Source organism: Bos indicus, chromosome 13 (assembly GCF_029378745.1).
Source record: "Bos indicus isolate NIAB-ARS_2022 breed Sahiwal x Tharparkar chromosome 13, NIAB-ARS_B.indTharparkar_mat_pri_1.0, whole genome shotgun sequence".
Lineage (NCBI taxonomy): Eukaryota > Metazoa > Chordata > Mammalia > Artiodactyla > Bovidae > Bos > Bos indicus.
The window spans coordinates 36704459-36725825 of NC_091772.1; the positions used below are offsets into that span (position 1 = coordinate 36704459).

General features: G+C 39.4%; 1 protein-coding gene across 10 annotated transcripts in view; it reads left to right on the forward strand.

Moving 5' to 3' along the window:
• ODAD2 (outer dynein arm docking complex subunit 2) overlaps nucleotides 1-21367 on the forward strand; it is a 225922-nt gene that overhangs the window by 60783 nt on the left and 143772 nt on the right. For all 10 annotated transcript variants that reach the window (XR_011570048.1, XM_070800976.1, XM_070800977.1 and 7 more), the window contains 6 exons: nucleotides 7113-7259; nucleotides 7708-7917; nucleotides 11870-12112; nucleotides 12676-12786; nucleotides 15096-15250; nucleotides 16297-16539. Coding sequence is in view for 9 of the 10 variants with exons in the window: in XM_070800976.1 (XP_070657077.1) it covers nucleotides 7113-7259; nucleotides 7708-7917; nucleotides 11870-12112; nucleotides 12676-12786; nucleotides 15096-15250; nucleotides 16297-16539 (1109 nt within the window). In the remaining variant the exon portion in view is untranslated. The remainder of the gene's footprint in view (nucleotides 1-7112; nucleotides 7260-7707; nucleotides 7918-11869; nucleotides 12113-12675; nucleotides 12787-15095; nucleotides 15251-16296; nucleotides 16540-21367) is intronic.

Genomic DNA, 21367 nt, shown 5'->3' on the forward strand with positions numbered 1-21367 from the left:
ACGTCTCTTAAAGTTTAACTCTATTCATTCTCTCAAGAACATGTACCACTAACTAATCCGGGTAGAGCATAATTAGAGCATACACACTGCCATCTAGCAATTCATATGATTTTTGATTAGAAAGATTATTGATATCTAAGGCAGTTTTGTGTAATGATCTGAAAATGTAACAGATCTGTTCAGGGAATTTGCTGACTGATGTGTTTGCAACAACAATATTTTTTATTCCTCAAAGCATGCCTCCAACCCAAAGTTATTTGAGAGGCTAAATAGAGAAAAGAAGTTTTTGTCTAGTTCCTGATTTATGTAATCCAGTGGATTGCTTCACTTTTTTGGGTTAAAAACACATGTTATACAAGTTTGAATGCTGAAGAATTTCTAAGTGTAGGGGTTGAGGAGTAAGAGGTACCAGATTTGGTATAAATGATGTTTCACTTCACATATATCTAGAAATCCTCTGTCCCTTTTTCATCCACTAGCCTTTGAGCTTCCTGCTGGCAGTGGCTGTGGATTCTAATCCAGCTCTTGGTCTGGCTGGCAATGCCCTGCTGATACTTCCATGACACACAGAGCCTGGCAGAGGCTTGTGTTCCTCTTCTGGTCCATCCTTTATCTCCTCTGTATTTAGAGTATTATAAAATAACACATTGACATATGCTCATTGTACCTATTCAAGCCATGCCAAAGAATAAAAGTGAACGCCCTCCAGGTGTTTGTGTATATACATACACATATGTAACTTTCATATGTAAAATGCAGTCAGACTATGATTCTACATTGTACCTTTAGTCTTAATATTTCATACTCTGTCTTGGTGATCTTTCATATCTACCTTACTCCTTTTAATTGCTCCATAGTATTTCATTTTACATATATCAGTAATTTAACAATTCCTTTGTTGGTAACCTTTTAGATTTTCTCCCCAAATCAATTTTTGTTCTGACGATGCAGCCGCAAATATTTTTACGTATGCTTTGGACGTTGTATGTATTTCCATAGGATGAATTGTTTGAAATAGAATTGCTTGCGTGAAAGAGTACGCACATTTCAAATGTTGATAGTTCTCATGGGGAGTTGTTGTTCAAGGGGTGTAAAAGTTCAGTTATGAAAGGTGAACGAGTTCTGTAACATTGAACCTGTAGTTAACAATGCTGTTTACACTTAAAAAATGTAAGGGGGAGATCTCACATTGTGTTGTGCCGTGTGTGAGTCGCTTCAGTCGTGTCTAACTCTGTGACCCCGTGGGCTTTAACCTGCCAGGCTCCTCTGACCATGGGATTCTCCAGGCAAGAATACTGGAGCGGGTTGCCATGCTCTATTAGCATACAAAAAATGGGGAGGCATAGAGAAACTTTGGGAGTTGATGAGTGTATTAATTGTCTTGATTGTGGTGCTGGTTTCACAGGTGTATGAATGTGTCCATCCTCATTAAATTGTGTGCATCAAATATATATAGTATTTTTGCATATCAATTATACCTCAGTAAAGACGTGTTTTTTAAAAAAGAATATGTGCACAGTGAAGCTGGAGAAATACTGCATTTTTAAATTTTATTTTAGAGGGAAATATAATGAAAAGTAATCAACCACATAAAAATTTTTTGATAACTCCCTTCAGAAAGTAAACATCCATTTACACTCTATCATTAATAACATCAAAGGTTTACAACCTCAGACACACAGTGAAATCAGCCCAGCTCTTAACAAAACAAAGACCGGATGCCCAGGTACCATTCATGGAAGTTTGGATTTAATTGGTTTGGAATGGGGTCTGGGCATTGATAGTCTTTAAAATCTCCCCAGGGTATTAAAATTACTCAACTAGGATTAAGATTTACTGTTATAAATTTTAACCTGCAGTCTTTTTTTGTTTTATAGGGTAGAAAATGTATCTTATGTGAATTTGCATGTTCCTGATTGTTAGTGAGATTGATAGAGTTTTCATATGTCAAGTAGTATTGTGTACCTTGCTTGTTTTCCTGTGTGGATGTCTTTTGATTCTTGATGCAAATTAATCCTTTGTTATGTGCAAATTTCTCTCAATTTGTCATATATCAAAGTCAGATGACAGGTTCATCCGCTCTTTCCTTCAGTGATCTGAATTGCTTCTTTTATCAAATATTGTCATTTCACTTTAAGAGTTTGTGTCCGGATCTTCCTACATTGATTTATTTGGATATTCCCGTGCTGTTTTAATTATTATAGCTTTGGTATATTTAAATATTTGGCCAGAGAGTTTTCTTAAAATATTTTAAACTACTTTTTGTATATTTTCCATTCCAGATCATCTTGACGATTCCAGAACCAAGTTTTTTTTTTTAAAAAAGCTAAAAAATGCTGCTAGGGTTTTGGTTGGCTTACATTAATTTGTAAATTATTTTTGGATAAATTACAGTTTTAATACTGTTGAATTATCCTATTAGGAAATATGGTATGACCATTCACTTATTTAATCTTTAATATACTTCAGTAAAACTTCATAGCTTTTCCTGCATATATTTGCAGCACATTTCTTGTGAGATTCACTCATAGCTATTTTTACTACTATTATTTTGCCAATACTGGCATAGGAACTTTTTTCAAATTACATACTTTGATTTGTTATTCTCAGCTATTCACTTTTGAATATTTCCTTTGTATCCAGTCACTTTACTGAGCTACTTTTATTAATTACCATAATTATTCAGTTAATTCTTGTGAATCTTTCTAGAAAGACTGTTACATTTCCTACAGACTTTTCCTCATTGCAGTAACATTCCAGTAAATCATCAATTTCTGTAAATGTTCCATGGTGATTTAAAAAGAATGCGTAGGGAATCCTTGCATTGTTCCTTAACCATTCCTAACCAAAAAAACAAAATTCTTAGCAAGCCTGTAATCCAACAATCTGAGCCTAATTTCTTTTTTCTTCTGGAACAATATTTTCTCTTTTTCCTTGCAATTTCCTTTTGAGTCTCATCTCTTGCGGCCCAGGTTTATGAGTACCGAATCTCAGCATAAAATCAGTCTTCAAATAAACAGAAGGCAAAGCGATATGTTTTACTACCTCAACTTATGTAGTTCTGTGCCACTCACTCGGGGCTCTGACTCTCGACCATTTCTGCTCCTGAGAGACGAAAAGTGTCTCTGAGCCAAGCCCCGCACTGGGTGCCCTGCCCCCCTGTCATCATTAATAAACAGTCGTTGGCAAGGGTCATGGCTCTCGCTCGGTGAGTGGCATGTTTGGAGGAAAAACTGCTGAGCACCTTGGAAGCCAGTTGGATGGCTGTGATGGTTGCGTCACAGGTCTCACCCGCCGCCTTCTGATTGTGGACAGTGGAGATGGGAACAGAGTGACCTCTGCTCCCCTTGCCACCCCTGCCCACCGTGCTGTCTCCCTGGGTCTCACAGGACGCCAGGAGGGATGACCCTGTGAGCATGTCTGCCATCACAGTGCCATCTGCCAACTCTGGCATCCTTTCCTGAACTGGGTTACTCGAAGCCGTTACAGCGCCTGATGAATCACCTGAGCCTGCTTTCTGTCCAGACATCAGCCCAGGCATTCTTTCCTCAGGGGAACCTTCCCTGATGCCCCCTGGCCCAGTTAAAGCCTCCCTGGTGTGGGTTTCCCTGGCCCTGTGCCCCCTCCCTTATGGCACCACTCAGACTTAAAGTTTCCGTTTACTGGGATGGACTTTAGAAAATTAAAATCGTTCTTCTCTACTCAACTGTGAGCTCCATAAAAGCAGAGCCCAAGCCTGTTTTTGTTTCCCAGGATGTCTCCAGGGCCTGGCATCAGACTTGGCAACTAGCTAAGTAAATAGTAAGCAAATTTGCTGAATGAAAGAATACAAAAGTGATTTCAGGCAGCTCTCTCTCTGTTTTACTCCTGAATACATTCTTCATCTCAACTTAGGCAATGTGTATTGCTTCTTTATCAACAGTAAGGGAGGATATTACTCTATACTAGATGGGGTAATATACTTATTTCAAAAATTTTATTTAAGTCCAGAAAAACATTATTATTATTTTTTTAAAATCCTCTATTCATTTTTTAAGAAGAAATTTTGAGAAAAGCGAGAAGCAACGTTCATCCAGTCTCATCGTGTTTGAAGCGTAATTGCAACCACGCATGAGGGCCTGCTGGTCAGGGAAAGGCGCATGAACTGTAAAATATCTGAAGGCCGGCAGACGTTGGAGGTGTTTAAGAAGCAGGAGGGGAAGGAGGACAACTAGCAGAGGAATCGCATTAATTCAAGACATGGAAAAGCTTATTGGAAGCATTCTTCAAAACCCTTCAGAAGCTAGTAAAATAATACTTTACTATGTTTTCCTCCAGCTTTAAAAAAGCCTCACAAACGTAAATCTGTGATAAAATGTGAAAATAAGTATTGGCAACTAATTACATTCTCGGGGGGATTTAATTTAAAAGGAGCGTATTTGCATATTTGTACTACTTCTCTTCAGTAAGATGTTTATGGCATCTGGTCAAAGTAGAATGGACATTTGAAAATCCTTCGACATAGTTGGTATTTAAAGAATAGCAATTGGCTAACGTTTGTGGCTCTGTACATTGAATATTTTGGCTCCCATCCGCTGGTATTCATTCTGAAAGATTTATAATCCTTTGGGGAATGTGGTCAGTGACAAGAGTAGAAGTAAATCCTGAAATGTGGAAAAACTAACTTTCCCTCATAAAAAACTGTTCTAAAAAAAATCCCTCAAGCCTATGAATATGTTTCCAGATTTTCAGAAAAAGCTGATGATTTACAGAAAAAAAAATTTTTTTTCTATAAAGATCTAACTTCTTAATGATAAATGTATATTTTCCATCATTTGGTTTCAAAATTGGCCTAAAGATAGTTCAGCAAAATACAAGATCTTATGTTTTGGGCATCAGCTGCAATTACATGACTTTTAAAAGTTTATGTCATCCGTTATAGTGTAAATAATGAAGTAAAACTCAAAAGGTGGAAATACTCTACAAGAGAAAAATGAGAAGAACTTGAAAGAGGAAGCCAAGCTGGTGCTGAATGTCTAAGCAGAAAACTGCTACCAAAGAAACTAGACACAGGAATAGGGAGTCAGGAAGATTCCCCATCATATATAACTGGGGATAGCAGGACAGAAATTCTTCTTTGGGGAGCTGGACCTGGTGGGAAGGGCTTTCCTGGCCTGACTGGGGCTGGACACGTTGTTGGACAGCTACTCGCTTCCTGCTCAGACTCCTGCTTGCGCTGAGTCTGAAGCCACTGCCTGAAGAATCCTCTTGATCTGAGGCTCTCAGCTTCCATTGTCCAACCGTTAAGAACCCAGCTCTGTTCCTGCAGGTGCCTGGGAGGAACTTTCTGCTTTCTTTTCACCATTTAAATTCAGAAAAAGAGCCTTGTTTAATGAGTTGTTTCTCTTCTTTGCTTTTCTTTTTTCTATGTTATTTTCCTTAGTTAATTATGATTAGTATTTAGATTCTCTCTTATGGTTTACAAAATATGTACCTTTTTCTAAGAGAGGCATTGGAGGAACTGGTGTGAGGGGTCCTGTGTCCCAAACAGGGGGTTCATGATACTGACAGTAACGATAGAACACACAGTGCTTTATGTTTTAAAACCAACTGTGGGGAAATTGGTAGCATTTACATTTCTCTTGTTATTTAGAAAAAGATGCTAAAAGCTCTAAGAACAAAACTTATTGTTTTAAATGTAAGTAATAAAATTAAGGCTCTTGTCATTCTAAACTTAATCTTGAATATAAAGGACAGCCTAGATTACCCAGAGGGAAAATTAGAAAGAAAAGCAGAAATGTCGTTCAGAGCACTTTTAGAGACGTGGAGGGAATATTCTGGAAGGGAGCAAGTAGAGTCTCTGAAGCCTAAACATTTCCTTCTTCACTTCTTGATGCTCACCCTCTACAGATCCCACTTTAGTTATAAACATATTGTGTTGAATTTATAAGAGGATTGGCATGTGTGTATTTGCATGATATGAAGGTGGGAAGCTTGAGTATAATTTCCATTTTTTTGTGCTAAGTCTACCTACACATATAATATATATGTATAACATAGCAATATAAAACCATGATTAGCAAATGATAGTAAATATAATTTGAAGATGTCTTCCCTCAGAAAAAGAAAAAGATGTATTTAGGCCATTGCTACTGCGTTTTGACATAGAATCCCAAGGCTGTGTTTTATGAACACCTTTTGCATAAAATAGCTTTTTCTTGGCTCCATTAGAAGTATTGCTTTTCTGTCTTATTAACTATTCCAGGAACTCTTATTTAGCAGACACTCTCAATAGCAGTTGCAGTAATATATGTATGTAGAAGTAATAATATATGCTATGTTCTTAAAAAGTTTTCAAAGCATTAATGATCAGTGGTTGTTACTTAATTTCCTAGCAGGCCTGATTCACTGATCATCATTAAAAATTTTTTATATCTCTTGGATTTTTTGAAGAAGCTGTTCCCCACTGCTCTTTACATGTGGTGATTAGCTAAACAGACGTTGATTTGCATGTTATTGGGCCAGCATTTCATTCATGACAGTGAAACGATCTTTTTCTCTCCTTCAGTCCACCCATCAGTTCCCAGGTTTTAGGAATTGCTTCCTCTTTCCCAGCCTCACAGCCTCACCCTGCTTATTCTCCATCCCACATGGATCACTGTGCTGCCTACCAGGCAGTTTGCTTTCTTCACGTTTTCTGTGTTCTAGACTATTCTGTAAACATCTGTAAGAATAATCTTCAGACACAGTTTGCACTGCAGCACACACAGTTCAGGGACTGCCTGTAACCCCACATAAACCTCACCTTCCTCAGAATCTCTTTCAAGGCTTGCCCCTGACTCTATTTAATATCATAATTCCACCTGATGTTGTAGCTGTTTAAAGCAGACAGACCACCTTAACATGGCAACTCTTAATTGGAATAATGTTTTATGACACCCTGAACAGCTTTCTTGTGCTTTAGCTCAGCATAATCCATTTAACAGATTATAACCTACTCAGAGAATTTTAAAAAACTAAACATGCTATGTATGGGGACACGTACTTCCCAGTTCATGGATTCATCAACGTTTAGTAAATTTCTATGGGAGCGTGATCTTATTTAACCTTTCTGTGGTCTTGGGTCTTTGCAGGGAGGAAATCAGACGGCTACTGTGATTGCATTGTGTTCAATGAAGGATTTTAACTTAGCACAAGAGACCTGCCAGTTGGCGATCAGGGATGTTGGAGGCCTTGAAGTTTTAATAAATTTACTTGAGACAGATGAAGTCAAATGTAAGGTGAGTGTCTTGATCACAGTGGACGAGGAGCCTTGATACACACGTGCTTCTCGTGGGTCTCTTCACGTGCTTCTCTTCTCAGTGCTGGGCATCTGCCCTTCCTGTTGCTTCTTGCTGGTATTTATCTATTTATTTATTTATTTTGGTCTTTATTTTTTACTGATAACTCACTTCTACTACAATTAGCTTCCCTTGTCAACTCTGTTTTTCTTCCTTGTCTTTTTGGCTCCTTTCCATTAGCTTATGCTTCTTAAATGATGAATGTTTGTTTATTTAACTGCAGGAAAATGCGGGGAATCGGGGGATGTGTATAACACCTGGGAATAGGAACAGTTCCCTTAAAAAACTTAATTGGGGAAGGATTTAGGTAGACTTGGAATTTTTTAAAAATATAGCACTGGTTCTGCATTAAGCATCCATTCATCTATAACTTTTTCTTCTCGTTTAGATTGGTTCATTAAAAATCCTGAAGGAAATCAGTCATAATCCTCAAATCAGACGTAATATTGTTGACCTTGGGGGCTTACCAGTTATGGTTAATATACTTGATTCTCCACATAAGAGTCTGAAATGCTTGGCAGCTGAGACAATTGCGAATGTTGCCAAGTTTAGGAGAGCCCGGCGGGTGGTGAGACGCCATGGAGGCATCACCAAGCTGGTGAGTAGGTGCCACTCATGGGGTTGGGCATCCCCTGTCCTTCCCTGCTCCTCCTGGACACTCAGTAACTCCTGGCTGTGTTCTGGGAATCTTTTTCTTGTGTAACATGCCCTTGAAAATTATTTTTGTGTATGTACATTGGCAAGCAGCCAAAAAAACATGTTCAACCTAATTTTTCAAAGAAATAATGAATTTTTTAAAATAGATGTCATTTTCACCTATCACACAAGTGGGGATACACATTCATATGGGGGGGCAGTGTTGGCGAGAGGGTGGTGACTGACTTCACTCAGTCTGAGACTGCCACAACATTGTTCATCAACTATAGTCCAATATTAAATAAGCAGTTTGAAAAAAAGAGGGTGACAATGGATGAAGCCCTCTGCAGTGGGACACTGTCTGGAGACCCACATCCTATGAGGAGATAGAGATAATTGTCCCCACAGAGACAGAGCAGCAGACACTCATCCTGCTGTTACTTACAGAAGTGACAACTGAAAACAACGTGTTTCACAGGATGAGATTAGTAAAACCCTAAGTGACACATCCACAACAAGTATCCATTGTCAGCTGTCAGTATTGTATCTTAGAAGTTTATTTAGTAACAAGGAATAAATGTATGTGTGAAAGTGAAAATGTTAATCACTCAGTCATGTCCAACTCTTTGCGACCCCATGGACTGTAGCCCGCCAGACTCCTCGAACAGAGGAATTTCCCAGGCAAGAATATGGGAGTGGGTTGCCATTTCCTTCTCCAGGGGATTTTCCCAACCCAGGAATTGAACCTGGGTCTCCTGCATTGCAGGGAGATACTTTACTATCTGAGCCACCAGGGAAGCCCCAAATGTATGTTTAATATTATATAAAATCATCACAGGATTAAAAACTGATACCCAATTTTTAAAGACCTTAGCTAACAACTAATAGAAAAATCACTTAAAATAATCAAAATTGTTCCTAAGGGGTTTTCTCTGAAACGACTACCAAATTTCCTCCCTACTATTCTACATTGGCCAGTTTGTTATATTACATATATAATCAGAAAACATGATTATTTCAATAACTGTCACTGGGAGAAAGAAGCTGGCTCAGGGTCCCTGCCCCAGCAGGAGGGACATTTAGAACGTGCAGTATTCACGTGCGTTTTCATCCTCACTGTGTCTTGAGTCACTCCCACAGCATTTATCACACTGGATGACATCACCTCTTTCCTACTTTAAGTTTCTTGAAGAGGAGAGACATGTCTTATTCATCTCAGTGTCATCCTCAGCACCTTACCCAGGACCTCACACACATTAACAGTTAAGAAATAGCTATTGAATGAGTGCAGATTCCATGTGAATATGTACATGGTGAAACATGTTCTGAAATTTCCTGAAAGAGATGCCGTGTAGTCGCTTGTGATCTGTAGAGCACTAAAGCTTAGGGTTATTTGCCTCAAAAGTAAGATGGACTTGTGGTTGGATAGATGGATAAACAGATGGCTATGTGATGAAACAGAAGAATGTGGAAGAATGGTAATTATAGGACCTAGGGGATGGATGTGTGGATGTTGCCACATGAATATTTCAGCCTTCATGAAGATTTCAAAATTTTCATAATAAAATGTTGGAGAGAAAGGGAATTATTACTGTGATTATCATTATTCTACTTAAATAATGAATTCATGTGATAGGCTGGTGTGACTGTCTGCCAAAACTACTTCATAAGAATGATACAACAATAAAATGTTTTTATGGGCATCTTATGCAATGTGTGTTGTAGACTGGAGTTTGGACAGTTGCAGTCCCCTAATCAAAATAATGACATCTATTTAATTTTAATTCTAAATATATAGCTTTAAATGGAGTATATAGAAATAGTGAATGTTGTACAACTGAAAATAATAAAGCATTGTAAATCAACTATACTTCAATAAAATTTTAAACATTTAAATAAATAAAGATAGAAAAAATTTTGAATAAATTTAAAAAAGAGAGACTGAAGAGAGGAGATGTCACGTGCATCTTGAAAGGTGAACAGGTGTGTGTTAGGCAGACACATCAGAGAAAAGCGTTTAAAGATGGAGCTGTGCTGGTAAAGCCTGGAGCTAGAAAACAACACTGCATGCTTGGAAAGTAGGTGCTGTAACATGGCCAGACCCAGGATGAGATGGGCTGAGTAGTGAGAGATGAAGGTGGAGGACCATGGGGATCACACACAGTCTTATCCAGTAAGCTATGGAGACTGGACTTGGTGCAGTTAGGAAGGGTGTAACCAATGGGCAGGTCCTTTTAGAAAGTTCTCCCTGTGATCAAGCCCATCTTCCTGCTGTCCTGTGCCCAGAAGTTACCTGAAAGCCACTAAATAGTCTCCACCCTTGTCCTTGGGTGGAGACCATGTGTTGTTTAGACCACGTGCTTGTGTATGTGTGCTCAGTCGACTTTTTGCCACCCCATGGACTGTAGCCTGTGAGGCTTCTCTGTTCATGGGATCATCCCCCCAAGAATACTGGAGTCAGTTGCCATTTCCTTCTCTAGGGGATCTTCCTGAGCCAGGAATCAAATCCGAGACTCCTGACCACTGAGCCACCTGAGAAGTCCATGAGTGAGCACTAATTAAAGGCAGTGTCCTCTCTCTATGATCTTGGAATTAGGAATCAGTGGAATTAAGAATTGTCTGCTGCTCCCTTCTAAATGGCAGTCAAGATTAAGTGGGCAGTATCCATGGAATTTGGTCTCTGGTGAGAGAGGAATGGAGGAGACATACGGGGGATAAAGACAGCTCAGGGTGGCTGGCTTCACACCCTGTCCTTCACGGGCAGCCTGACACCCTGCTGTGTGCATTACCTTGCCTCTCCCTTGAGGGCTTCAGTGATTGGTAACTGCAGAGAGGAGAGAGGGGCCTGACAGCTGTGCATTTGGTCTAGTTGGTTTCGAAAGTTCAGGGTGATGGCTGTGTCCTCCAGAAAGGCCTCATGGTTTTAAGCGTGTACAGGCCAGAGAACTTTTCAGTTCTCTCTGTAAAGTTCTCACGGCTCTAGGGAGCCTACTTTCTGAGATACCAGGAATCAGGATGTGGTTTGCAAATCTTCCTCATTAGACGTTAGAGCCATATTAAGAAAATGCTATCTTGGGGGGATTAAATTTCATGTGGGAAGGAAATATAAAAGCTCCCAAATCTGGAGGACATTGTTTTGAAGGTTCTGTTTGTTCCTTTGACTGCTGAAAGTTAATTTCTTAAAGGATTCTTATTTTTGAGGGAGGTGAGCTTAGTAGCAACCCTGAGGTGATTGCAGGATGGGTTGTCTTTTTCTTTTTTCAAATAGTATTTTATTTTTTTAACTTAATTTTATTGGAGTATAGATGCTTTACAATGTGGTATTAGTTTTTACTGTACAGCAAAGAAAATCAGCTATCTCTCTCTATATATATCCCCTCTTTTTTTGGATTTCCTTCACATTTAGGTCACCATAGAGCCCTGAGTAGAGTTCCCTGTGCTATACAATAGGTTCTCATTAATTATCTATTTTATGTACATAGTATCAATAGTGTGTGTGTGTGTGTGTGTGTGTGTATCAGTCCCAGTCTCCCAATTCATTCCACCAACCCCTTCCCCTTGGTATCAATACATTTGTTCTCTACATCTGTGTCTCTATTTCTGCTTTGCAAGTAAGATCATCTATGCCATTTTTCTAACACATATACCCACATATATGTGTAAATATAGGTATGATATTTGTCTTTCTCTTTCTGGCTTAATTCACTCTGTGTAACAGTCTCTCAGTCCATCCAGGTCTCTACAAATGACCCAATATCATTCCTTTTTACGACTGAGTAGTATTCCATCATATAGATGTACCACATCGTCTTTATCCATTCCTCTGTTGGTGGACAGTTAGGTTGCTGCCAGGTCCTGGCTATTGTGAATGGTTTAAAGATCCCTGTCTGTGTTGTATTGATCTGCCCTCGTAGGTAGCTCTGCTTGACTGTGGGAAGCATTCTGGAGAACCTGCTCAGTCCAGCCTGTATGAGACCCGAGACGTGGAGGTGGCCCGCTGTGGGGCGCTGGCACTGTGGAGCTGCAGCAAGAGCTATGCGAACAAAGAGGCCATTCGTAAAGCAGGAGGCATCCCTTTGCTGGCGCGGCTCCTGAAGACTTCTCATGAAAACATGCTTATCCCGGTGGTGGGGACATTGCAGGAATGTGCCTCAGAGGTACACAGGCCAGCTCTGCTCACTGTGCTGTAATTTACCTTGACTTCCTTTAGTGGAAAAATGATTTATGAAGTTATCATAACTGCTAAGGAATTTTTTTTTTTAAAGTCACCATTCTTTTAGAAAAGCAAGAGATTTTCTAATCAGATAGAAAATTAATTACAATGGTGTTAGTCGCTCAGTCATGTCCAACTCTTTGTGACCCCATAGACTGTGGCCTGTGAGGCTCCTATGTTGATGGAATTCTCCAGGCAAAAATACTTGAGTGAGTTGCCATTTCCTACTCTAGGGGATCTTCCTGACCCAGTGATTGAGCCTAGGTCTCCTGCATTGCAGGCAGATTCTTTACTGACTGAGCCACCAGAGAAGCCCAATTACATTGGTACCTGGATGATATATTTTTTAAAATGTTGACTAAATTCTCTTAATGTTATATCAGTATGTTAAGCTCAGACTATGGTGTTTATTAAGAAAGTTTGTTCAGTGTTGTTATTAACAAATGTGAATAGACACATTTATGCATATTTATGCATTGTATAACTATTATAAGTTTATTTTCCTAGGAAAACTACCGAGCTGCAATCAAAGCTGAAAGGATCATCGAAAATCTGGTAAAGAACCTGAACAGTGAAAATGAACAGCTACAGGAGCATTGCGCCATGGCCATCTACCAGGTACAGTGGGCTCTCCTGCGTGGAGTTGAAGGTGGTGTTTCCTGAGGTCCCATTGCCCAGGGGTGGGACTCAGGAATCTGCATTCTTTATAAGAACCCCTAGGGATTTTGATGCACACGTAGGTCTGAGAGCTACTCTTCTGTTATGATGTGCTTTGTGTAAAATAGCCAGATATGTACATGGTGGCTCTGTGTTGCCTTTCGTATGTCCTATTCAAACACAATAGTTTTGGGAAATACATCTCCCACCAAGACACGATAGATGAATGAGTGTGTGTATTCCTGTTTTATCTTTTTATTAATTTTATCTTTTTATGTATTTGCTTTTTTAAATCTTCCTTAACACTTTGTGGGTTACAAGTTCCATAGTATACCAAAACACCAGATTAGAATGGTAAAGGGGACGGAGAGCTAGCCTTGACAGATTCGTCTCTGGCTGGCTACAAGCAGCACCAGTTTCTGCCTAATCAGAGTAGATTTCCTAGAAGAACACATTTTAAATGTGCAAAGTGAGAGAATGAGCCAGAAAGATGGAGTCAGAGGAAGGTTCATGTCAGTGAAGGGTTGTGTTAGTTTTCTGGAGCTGCCGTAACTGTACATGAGTGAAAGTGTTAGTCGCACAGTCGTGTCCGACTCTTTGTGACCACATGGACTGTAGCCCACCAGGCTCCTCTGTCCATGGAGAGGCTCCAGGCAAAGATGCTGGAGTGGGTTGCCCTGCACAGTGGGTGGCTCAATGACAAGAAAGGAGGTTTCTTCACAGTTCTGGAAGCTGGAAGTCTCAGGGGAGGTGTCAGCAGGATTGTTTCCTTCTGGGAAATCTCTCCTTGGCTTGTGGACGGACATCTTCATATTCCCCTGCCCTCCTCCCTCTGTCTTCACGTGTCTTCCTCCGTGGCCTGACATTCTCTTCTTATAAAGACACCTGGCACTCTGGACTCAAGCCCACCTCCGTGATCTCATATAACCATAACTACCTTCATCACATTCTGACATAGCGGGATGAGGCCCTCAACGTCTGAGTTGTGAGAGGAAACAGCTCACACATAGCAGGGATATATCATAAACTTTTGTATTTTTAGTTTTTATATAATTTTAAGGGTTACTTTCCATATACAGTTGTCACAGAGCTTCCCAGGTGACACTAGTGATAAAGAACCCACCTGCAAATGCAGGAGACGTAAGAGACACCAGTTTGATACCTTGTTTGGGAAGATCCTCTCGTGGAGGGCATGGTGGCCCACTCCAGTATCCTTGCCTGGGAAATCCCACGGACAGTGGAGCCTGGCGGGCTGCAGTCTATAGGGTCGCAAAGAGTTGGACATGACCTAAGCGACTAGCATGCACAGTTATTGCAGAGTATTGGCTGTATTCCCATGTTGTGCAGTGTATAAGTTTTAATCTTGTCTCATCCACAGTACCTTGTCCCTCCCCCTCACTCACCCCTGCGATGCCCCTCTCCCCCACTGTAACCACGAGTCTGGTCTCTAGATCTGTGAGTCCACTTCTTTTGTGTTATATTTGCGTTTGTTGTATTTTTTAGGTTCCACATATAAGCAACAGCATACAGTATTTATCTTTCTCTGACTGACTTTATTTAGCATAATGCCCTTCAAGTCCTTCCGTGGGCTGTACATGGCACATATGGTACATGACATGCAGCCCACAACCTTAGAGGCCAACTGTACGCTTAGAACAATATCAAACCTCTGCTACATGTGTCATCTTTTGGCTTTATAAATTGGGAAGCATCACGAGTTGGGAACAGCTATGCAGTCTTAGTGTTATTTCAAAGGATAACACAAACATATGGATAAACATCTGTGAATAAAATGTCGGTTGCTGTCCATACAACCCGCTGCTCTGGGCTCTGTTGGGGAAATTCCTCATTTTGGGGGTCATTAAAGATCTGGCTGCACTCCCTTCTCTCGTCTGTCTTCTCTACTGTGTTTTCCCAAGGCTGTGGGTTACGTCACTGCAGAAATTCTCCAGCCATGCATGTGGTTTTCTAGGTTCCTCACTGACCTTGTCTCTGTCTTGGTAGAAGCCCAGATTACCCCAGAACTGGCTTGGGAGGTTAGCCCAGCATATAAACACTGCTAATACTGCCAAAACCACATAAAGGAAGAGAGACACTGTCAGATAGTGGCCAGTATAGACTAGAATTATGTCTTACTTGAAGGCTCCTTCAGAAAACGACACTCTTTTAAAAGTAGTTTTTTTGGCAACTAGATTGACAGCCTCTTTAGCAGTCACTGAAAGCTTGATAAACCTTGACCATGACAGCGTCTGACTTGGCTTTTTGTGTAGTGTGCGGAAGACGAGGAAACCCGCGACCTGGTTAGGCTGCATGGAGGACTTAAACCCCTGGCCTCCCTCCTCAACAACACTGACAACAAAGAGCGGTTGGCCGCTGTCACAGGGGCCATATGGAAATGTTCCATCAGCAAAGAGAATGTGACCAAGTAAGAGAAGGCATTCAGTGTTTTGTATTAAGCTATGGCCATCAAAACACATCCTTCCATTTTAATGCTATTTTAATAAAGAGTTGATTCTAATGCTATTCCTATACTTTTGAAAGCTGCACATTCTGGACTAAATTGGTAGAAATAAGGGATTCTTAGAAATGAAAGTGCTTGCTTCTCAGCCCACCACCCGGAAATGATTTTCGTGCATTAATAGGAGGAAGGGACTGACGTAATCTCCCTGTTCCATGGGCTGTTTTGCATGTGGGCAGGCATTTAAATGAGAAGCACCCCTGATATTTCCTGTAGAGACCATTCAAGGTGAAAGAATGAATTTCCCATAGAATCTTTAGACAAGGAACTGGTTTCATTCTTTTTCTAAAGATAAACAAGATGAATCAGCCAAAGACCAACTAACCAATTAATCTTCAAGTGTAGTCATTTTCAAATATGCTTTCATTGAATTTTAAAGTATTTGTAAACTTTAAGATCATATGATTGATTTTAATCTTTGAATTTATCTTTTTATATATTTTTAGAGTTTACACACTCTAAGATGGATGTTCTAGGCAAGCTTTTTCCTATCTCAGGGTGATGCTTTTCTTTGACAAGAAATTTATATGTTCTCTTTAACACAATGATGATTTATTTTGCTTTGTTCATGTAACATAATTCCTGAAATGTGAGGGAAAACCCCTAGGGCAGTGGGATAGTTGATGCTCAGATTTGAAAAAAGTTGTAGTTTTCTCAGAGGTTGTATAGTGTGGTACTTAAGAGCACAGACAGTGCGTGTGGATACAGGCTTCACTGTTCACCAGGCTTCACTGTTCTCCAAGCTTCAGATTAGCCTTTTGAAAAAGGGGGTAATAATAGTATTCATATCACAGAATTGTTATAATGATTGAATGAGCATATGGTTAGCATTTAGTACATTTTAGCTATTAATATTATCACTAAGATGGCTATCAGCCAACTTTATATCAAAAATAACACTGTTCACCTCTTTCCTTCCCTTCCTACCCTCTTTTGCTTTGTGATGAACTCAGATTTCGGGAATACAAAGCCATCGAAACCCTGGTGGGACTTTTAACTGACCAGCCCGAGGAAGTGCTTGTGAACGTGGTTGGTGCGTTGGGAGAATGCTGCCAAGAACACGAGAACAGAGTCATCATCCGGAGATGTGGTGGCATCCAGCCCCTCGTGAACCTTCTTGTCGGGATAAACCAAGCTCTTCTTGTCAATGTCACAAAAGCAGTTGGTGCTTGTGCAGTGGAGCCCGAAAGTATGATGTAAGTGATCCTCAAGGCTGAAAGGTTTTGTTTGAGAGTGTTAGAAGGAATGCTGAGAAGTCATGGAAGAGTGTCATCTTTTAGAATTGGTGTGCATGAGTGATGAGAGAGTAAAATGTGCTTATAAATAACCGCAAGGTGACCAAATCGGACTTACAGAGCCAGATTGTTCCCTTGAATAAACTGGAGGGTACTGACTAAAGTACCCAGTGATCAATCAAAACAGTGGAATTTTCATTAGGGGAATCATCTATATTTTATAGATATTGATAACAGTAATATAATAATACAGCTGACAAAAAGGGAAGAGTGGATGAGTAGGTGTGCAAGTTCTAAATCAATAGATAGTATTTAAAACAGAAATTTTATCTATCTATCCATGTGTCCATTCATCCATCCATCCATCCATTTCTCTATCTCTCTCACCTATCCTTACATCCTTTTATCTAGCTGTAGGCATAAAGAGATAGCTGAAATAATTTTTTAAAATAATTGTATTTATGGCTGTGCTGGGTCTTTGTTGCTGCTCGGGCCTGTTTTGAGTCGCAGTGAGCAGGGCTACTCTCTGGTTGCGGTGTGCAGGCTTCTCTTTGTGTTGGCTTCCCTTGTTGCATCACACAGTCTCAAGGGGGCATGGGCTTCAGTAGTTGTAGCAAGTGGGCTCAGAAATTGTGGCTCTAGGGCTCTAGGGACACGTTCAGTAGCTGTGGTGCACTGGCTTAGTTGCCCTGTGGCATGTGGGATCTTCCTGGACTAGGGATCAAACCTGTGTCTCCTGCATTGGCGGGCAGATTCTTTACCACTGAGCCACAAGGGAAGCCCTGGAATAATTTTAATGATTGTTATTTCTGCATGGTAGTCTTTGGGATCTTTTGTACTTTCTTTTTTATATTTTCTACACAATTTGTATGATAAATATGTATCATCTTTAAAATAAAATAAAGTTCTTATTTAGTACCTTGCACAATCTCATTTTCTCCTGAATAGTGTACAGTGGTTCAGCGTATAGATTCTGGAGGCATTGCCTGGAATGCCAGTCTCACCACTTACTATGTGTCCTTCAGCAAATTATTAAAGTACTTGGTGCCTTGGCTCCTAAATATATAACTTGGAGACAGTCATGGTACCTGTCTCATTGGATTGTTGTAATGATTGAGTGAATTAATGTATGTAAAGTACTTAATAATAGTGCTGGGTAAGTGTTGGCTAGTATCATTCACATAGCAATAGCTTTAATTAATAGCAATTTAAACCAGTAATAACACAAATACAAAATTAAGGTCAGAGTGTCTAGTATCTGTACTTATCTATAGATGAGTCCATTTCTCTTATATCAAATTAATCATGTTATTTAACTTGCTATAAATCAAGAATAAGAGAATCTTATTCTTGGGTCCTCTCAGCTGCAATCAGGAACTTTGGGGGTGTGGCATAGACATGTCAGTAGGTGATTATAATTCAGGCCTTTGTGTACTGTGCTAAGCTTGGGTTTTGTTTTAAAGTTGGTTGAAGTTTACTAAAGGATTTTAGGCATAACCTGAAACAGTGAAGCTTATTTAGGAAACCATTGTGGGCCAGAGGTGAAGGTGGTTTACACTAAGCATATGGAATATAATATATATAATACTAAAGAATAAAAAAGTGACAGATTCAGTTCAGTTCAGTTCAGTCACTCAGTCGTGTCCGACTCTTTGCGACCCCATGAATCGCAGCACGCCAGGCCTCCCTGTCCATCACCAACTCCCGGAGTTCACTCAAACTCACGTCCATCCAGTTGGTGATGCCATGCAGCCATCTCATCCTCTGTCATCCCCTTCTCCTCCTGCCCCCAGTCCTTCCCAGCATCAGAGTCTTTTCCAGTGAGTCAACTCTTCGCGTGAGGTGGCCAAAGTACTGGAGTTTCAGCTTTAGCATCAGTCCTTCCAAAGAACACTCAGGACTGATTTCCTTAAGAATGGACTGGTTGTATCTCCTTGCAGTTCAAGGGACTCTCAAGAGTCTTCTCCAACACCACAGTTCAAAAGCATCAATTCTTCGGTGCTCAGCTTTCTTCACAGTCCAACTCTCAGTGACAGATTAAAGAAGAACAAAACCGGGTGAATGACTGAGCATGAGTTGCAAAGAAGAGGGAGGAGTCGTGGATGATAATTAGGTTTCTGACTTGAATAACTATGAATAGATGAGATGGATGTTTGTACCACTTACTGATATAGGGGATGTAGCTGGAGGAATGGTGAAGGCAGAATGAACTTCACTAGGGCAGAAACAAAGCCAGTTTATTCATCATGGTACATTCATTGTCTAACCCAGTCCCAGGCTCAGGATAGGCACTCAGCGAACATTTATAAGTACACAAAATGAATGATGAATTCAGTTACATTCAGTACACATTGAGGTTTTGTGGTGATGATAAGTAGTCAATTGGATATTCATTCATGTCTAAAACTTAGGATAGAATGTGGGTTGGGCATGTAGTATTATGAACATTTGGCAACTTAAGTGATGAATATATGTGAGGTTGTGAGGAAGAGAAAGAAAAGGGAAAAGAAGACAAAAACAGAATCCTATCTTCTAAGGAGAATGAGTGGACCAGAGAAGAGGTGCCTGTAAAGAAAGAGCAAAGGAACAGCCCCAGCTGTGAGGGAAGCCAGAAGAACAAGGTACTGAAAAAAATAAAGGGAAGAGAGCCTTTAGGGGGAAATGTGGTCAAAAGTGTCAAATTCTCTGAGAGTCTCATAAGATAAGGACTAAACTGTTCTTTCTTGTGCAACAAGGAGGTTGATGAACACACTTGTACTTGTGGATATGGTTTTCTTACAGATATTTTTAGAAACACACAAAGTCAGTTTTAGAAAACAGTGTTTTAAGTTTGGTAAGGATCCAACAGCGTTACATGTGGTGTCATATTTCAGACGTGGCTATTATTGCTAGATTTGTAGGATTTATTGAGTCTTCAAGCTTCAAGTTAAATGGTAGGAAATGACAAATTCCTCTCTCTTGTGTAAGCTTTAAATAATTCATAGGCTAGGAACTTGTTTTAATGATTAGCAGTTTTATGTTGTTTTTTGAGGTGGCTGTGGCTGTGGCCAAAACTTAGGTGTGGCATATTAGGGTGAACATCTATACACATAGCAGAGTTTTATTAGCTCTGTGATAGAATGCACAATTCTCTTCCTATATCTATTTTTCAGTAAGAATACAAAACATGTTAAAAATAACAGTTTAGCTACTGAACCAAAAATTGTTTTTAAGACACCAGTGATTTCAGAAAACTCTACGGACTTTTCTCAGTACATCAGACTACTTAAAGACTCAGTATAAATAGTTTCATATTAATTATGCCCTTCCTGAGGACCTGACATGAACAGCCGGTATCCTGATGTATTAGGTTCATGAAAAAGTAGATTTATTCATGCTGGATTTTCTTTTTTTGTTGACTTGTTAGTGCCTATTTGATATGTACAGAATTCATCTGGAGGTAATTTGTCCTTCAAGTATATAAAAATCACACCAACGTTGCAAAAAACTGTTAACGCTTATGTTTTGGGGAATGTAACTTTCTCATAAAGTACTATAAAATTTCAAATGACTAAAAAGTATTGAAGCTAAAAACTTAAACATCTAAAATTTCTTTTCCATACCTCAGGCTCTTTACTTACCTTTAGAAAATTAAAAAAAAAATTATTGAATTATAGTCGATTTACTATGTTGTGTTAGTTTCAGTGATTTGTGTATATATATATATATACATATACATAAAATATATGTTCTTTTTCAGATTCTTTTCCCATATAGGTTATTACAAAATATTGAGTATAGATCCCTGTGCTATACAGTAGTTCCTTGTTGTTTATCTATTTTATATGTAGTAGTGTGTATATGTTACTCCCAATTCCTAATTTATCCCTCCCACTCCTTTCCCTTTGGTAACCATGACATTGTTTTCATGTCTGTGAGTTTGTTTCTGTTTTGTAAAGATAAGTTCATTTGTATCATTCTTTTTTAGATTCCACATGTGAGTAATAACATAGAATATTTGTCTTTCTCTGCCTGACTTACTTTAATTAGTATCATAATCTCTAGGTCCATCCATGTTGCTGCAAATGACATTATTTTGTTCTTTTTATTGCTGAGTAATAGTCCATTGTGTATATGTACCACATCTTCCTTATCCTCTCCTCTGTCAAAGGATGTTTAGGTTGCTTCTCTGTCTTGGCTATTGTGAATATTACTGCAATGAACATTGGAGTGCATGTATTTTGTTGAATTATAGTTTTGTCTCAGTGTATGCCCAGGAGTGGGATTGCAGGATCATATGATAGCTCAGTTGTTAGTTTTTAAGGGAACTTTCATACTGTTCTCCATAGTGGCTGCACAAATTTACATTCCCACCAACTAAACTTTTATTTTGAAATAACACTAGACTTACAGAAAAGTCGCAAGAATATAGAATGCATGGAATAGAGAGTTCCCACATGCCCTTAACATCCTACACACCATGGTGAAATTATAGAAACATTTTATTTGTTCAAGTCTAATGTTTTAGAATTTGAAGAGTGTGGTATGTGGATTTTGTCCTTTTTTGTTCAGTTCATTCCCAAGTATTTAATCTTCCTTATTGGTGGTATAATTTTTTTTCACTGTCATTATGTTCTTCAATTGGTCGTCTCTATGAGAACTATTGAATTTTGTGTATTAATTCTATATGCTGCTACCTAACAGAATTCTCTTATCAAGTTCACTTTATTATTGATTCTCTAGCACAGTTGTTGACTTACTATAGTACAGGGACCAAATCCTGTTTTTGTAAATAAAGTTTTATTGGAAC